General features: G+C 44.9%; 1 gene segment (V, D, J or C); it reads left to right on the top strand.

Annotated features, from left to right (window-relative positions):
- Nucleotides 1-3,321: 3,321 nt before the first annotated feature.
- LOC132656354 (T cell receptor alpha variable 8-3-like) lies at nt 3,322-4,067 on the top strand. The segment is given in 2 exon segments: nt 3,322-3,553; nt 3,679-4,067. Coding segments are annotated over 2 exon segments (435 nt in total).
- The last annotated feature ends 208 nt before the right edge of the window (nt 4,068-4,275 follow it).

Genomic DNA, 4,275 nt, shown 5'->3' with positions numbered 1-4,275 from the left:
TAGTTTAAAAGATAAAATAAACAATTAATTATGATTAAGACTTATAAATGTAAACCCAATGAGAAAATCATATAAAGCATTAGATTAAGAATTTAAAACATTTTAAAATATAAGAGTAGAGTGTTCAGAAATCAGGAAGAAAAAAAGCTTGGAAATAGCCTCTTTTTTAAATTTTTATTTATTTATTTATTTATTACTTACACTTTATTCACTTTGTATCCCCCCCATAAGCCCCTCCTTCCTCCCCTCTCAGTCCCACCCTCCCTACCCCTTCTTCACGCATGCTCCTCCCCAAGTCCACTGATAGGGGAGGTCCTCCTCTCCTTCCTTCTGATCTTAGTCTATCAAATCACATCAGGAGTGGCTGCATTGTCATCTTTTGTGACCTGGTAAGGCTGCTCTCCCCTCAGGGGGAAGTGATCAAAGAGCAGGCCAATCAGATTATGTCAGAGGCAATCCCTCTTCCCATTACTATGTAACCCACTTGGGCACTGAATAGCCTCTTAGAAGAAAGCATGGAGCCAGGAGCAAAAGGAAAGCAGCTTGGTGGGGAAGGGGCGAGCTCATGGAAAGGCGGAGCCCCGTTGCCTGAACTCAAAATGTTGGCAACACACCCATGTGAAAGTCTATGATGAGGCTATGTTTCTGCCCATTTCCTTCCCAAACCAACATGGCTTCAGAGATATCGTGGGAAATTTTAAAATCTCTGCGGTTACGTTGTTTTTTTAGAAATTCCTTACCTAAAGCAGCGTGTCAAGTTTTGCAAGCTTATTTTTTTATGCTGAGGCTCGGAGCACTTGCCGGGGCAGGGCTATTACCATGGTGTGGTGGGAGTTTGGCACTGGGATAGCAACGCATGGTTCCTTAGGCTTGCCAAGTTTGGCACAGGAATAGCAACACACAGGGTCCCTTTGGTTCTCCGCACAGAGGACCCGGGCATAGCTCCTACCATCACTGCCAAACACTCTACTCTGCTGGGGCCAAAGGGTCCAGAAACCGCCACCATGTCTCAGGCAGCTGCAGCAGACAGCTGGGTCCTATGCACAGGGATCCAAGCCTGGGGAGAGTGGAGGCAGCCCGGGAAACCAGGGAGGGCAGAGAGTGCAGCGCAGCCATGCACAAGCATGAGGGCAGTTGAGAGAAAACTGGAGGTTTTTAGGTATAGAGCAGAGAAAATAGGTTGCAACCATTCATGGCCCTATTAGATTAAAGGAGTCCAAAAGGGGTCCTAGCAAAGCCAGGGAGACCCTTTCCCAGCCACGCACCAATGTTAGATTATTAAAAGATAAGTCTGTCTACTGATGCTAGAGGTTTATTAGGTGGGTATGAGGGAAGGGGGGAACAGGACATGATGGGGAGAGAGAGAGAAAAGGGGAGGGGTACAGAGAGAGAGAGAGAGTAAGAGAGAGGAGTAAGAGAGCAACCACATGTCGGGTTGTCCCTTTAAGAGGCAAGGTAACCAAGCCTTCCAGGTGTGGCCACCTGGCCAGTGACACATAATGACATCATAAGTTGCTAGGTAACCCAGAAGCAGGTTGTGTTCCAAAATACTAACAGTTTCTATTTCTCTGGACTCTGCTTCATTGGTGCTCCCCTAAGGAGTCCATGGCTCTTGCAAATCTTCTTTTACTCATTTCTTAATTCTAAAACCTCTCAAGGTCTGTGTGTGTGTGTGTGTGTGTGTGTGTGTGTGTGTGTGTGTGTGTGTGTTATAAGAAGCTTCATCAGTCTCTTGTTTCTTTGATGGTGAATCATCCTCGAACTGGCCAGACCAATTGATACTGGCATTTTGCTGTCTCTTCTCAGTATTGTGTTATCATTATTGCTTATCTAAAGCCACTGGGTCTTCACAAGTCTGATTAAAATAGATACGTTTGTTTAATTCTGAGGCAAGGGTTCACATGTTAGACTACTATATTACATGCATGTCCCACAGGCCCTTGCATCAATGTAACTATCTTTATATCTACCAGAACTTTCCTTGATCGGATGCTCACTGCCCCCAAAGGCTTATAAAGGCCAGCCTAAGAAGATTAACTTGAATGTTTCTGCATAAGTAATGGCTATGATATGGGCATAGTGAGAGAGCACTGCATCTGAATTGTAAGAGCATTTGTGGCCTTCATTCTGTAAGAAGGAATCTGCAGGCAAACACCACTAATGAATTGTTTGTTGTGAGCCAAACAAGGGTTGGGTGTGTGGAGGTGAGGAAAAAGTGGGAGAGATGGTGGGAGAGAGAGCATTAGAGTTGAGAAGGCTTACAAGACTCTGTCATATTGGCCTTGTTTCTGTAAATCCTCCCCAATACACTGAGAATGGGAGAGAATCAAGCACGTGCATACACACACACATGTGCACACACAGGCACACACACACATAGAGACAGAGAGAGACACACACACAAAGAGATACAGAGAGAGAGAGACAGACACATACACACAGAAAGGGAGAGAGAGAAGGAGAGAGAGAAAATCTTAAATCTAAGAGCAATCTGGCCATAGATGGGATAAGACTGAATGTCAAACTGATTTCCTTTGTTCTGGTTCTCTACAAAAATGCTAATGAGAAAATGGTGGGGAAGGCAGAATTTTCTCTGGCTGCCCACATTGAAAAAAAGCACAGCTTAAAGCTTCAGTCTCTGGGTTTTGACTATGTGACAGGCTCTTACAACTTACTGCTTTTATAACCAATGAGCCCCAAATTTAATGGCTCCATCATATGAACATTTTTTTTTCCTAAAGAAAATTATCCTTCACAGCTCGTTTTTCTTTAGGTTAGGATTTGACACAATATAGATTAGTTTAGAAACACAAATTGCACTCTAGACAGAAATAATGCACTATTTTGTTTCAAAAAGTCTTCATCTGTGTGTCCCCTAACAATGGGAGCAGGGGCTGTCTCTGACTCTGTTGCCTGCCACTAGATCCCTTTGCCCTAGTTTGGCTGCCTTTTTAGGCCCCAGTGGGAGAGAATGCATTTAGTCCCTCTGTGACTTGAGGTCCCTGGGTGGGTTGATAACACTTGGGGGCCCTCCCCTTTTTTGAGAAAAACAAGAGGGGAGAGTGGGGGCAGGGATTGGGGGCAGGGAGTGTGAAGGCAGGACTGGGAGGAAAGGGAGTTAGGATCAGGCTGTAAGGAGATTAAATTAATAAATAAATGGTGAAAAAAGAAAGAAAAGACAAAGAGGGGGAAAGTCATCATCCTGCACTGGCCGAGAGAGGGCGACATTGCACAGACTAGAGGTCTCCATTTGTGGTCTTAACTTTCAACTCAGTCTTCCCCTGCATCTTGGAGAGTACCTGCCAATTGAAGAAACTCAAGAGTCCAGAAAGTCAGGACCAGGAACACATCTTCTGGTTTTTCTTTTTCTTTAGAATTTCACCTAAACAAGAAAGCTGTTTTGTCAACCGTGCGCCACCTGTCCACAAGAACTGGGAACTGCAGCCACTATCCTGCTTGAACCAAGCTTTTCCATACAGGGATCAGTGGTGTTTCCTGTAATAAGCCATGCTCTGGGTCCTCACCGCCTTCCTGGGGATACAGTTTTTCCTGGGTGAGTATAATTATTGTTTGTAGATGCACACAAATCGCTGTTTTTCTTACTTAAACTTCAGGAAGATCATTTTTCATCATAAAGTCCTCATCACATTTACCGATTTATCATTGATTTCTCAGGAGCTGTCCAAACACAGTCAGTTACCCAGTCTGATGCCCAAGTCACTGTCTTTGAAGGGGAGTCGTTGGAGCTGAAATGCAACTACTCGTATGGTGGAACCCCTTACCTCTTCTGGTACATCCAGCACCGTGGCCACGGCCCCCAGCTTCTCCTCAGGTACTACTCAGGAGACTCAGTGGTTCACGGCATGAACAGTTTTGAGGCTGAGTTTAGCAAGAAGGACTCTTCCTTCAACCTGAGGAAAGCCCCTGTGCACTGGAGCGACTCGGCTGTGTACTTCTGTGCTCTGAGCGCACAGTGTCTGCAGCTGCAGGGGGAGCTGAACACAAACCTGCAAGAACCTGTGAAGATAGCATGGCTGAGTGACTTTAAATCATCCACACTCCTGTAAAGAATTCAGATAACCTCCCTGGCTCTCCAAGATGGACTTCTCTGGAATTGTTACTTTTTTCTGTATCTGGGGTATACCGGCATTTGGTCATTGCTCCAAGGAAAAGTGACATAGCAGGGTAAAAAGCACTAAATGATTCCTGAGACACGATTGCTTCCTTAATGGCTGTTTTGTAGACTGTTTTTTCTACTGACAGATTATCTCCATG

The sequence above is a fragment of the Meriones unguiculatus genome, chromosome 9 (genome assembly GCF_030254825.1).
Source record: "Meriones unguiculatus strain TT.TT164.6M chromosome 9, Bangor_MerUng_6.1, whole genome shotgun sequence".
Lineage (NCBI taxonomy): Eukaryota > Metazoa > Chordata > Mammalia > Rodentia > Muridae > Meriones > Meriones unguiculatus.
The sequence above is the reverse complement of the archived record's forward strand: the minus strand, read 5'-3'. Positions and strand labels throughout refer to the sequence as shown.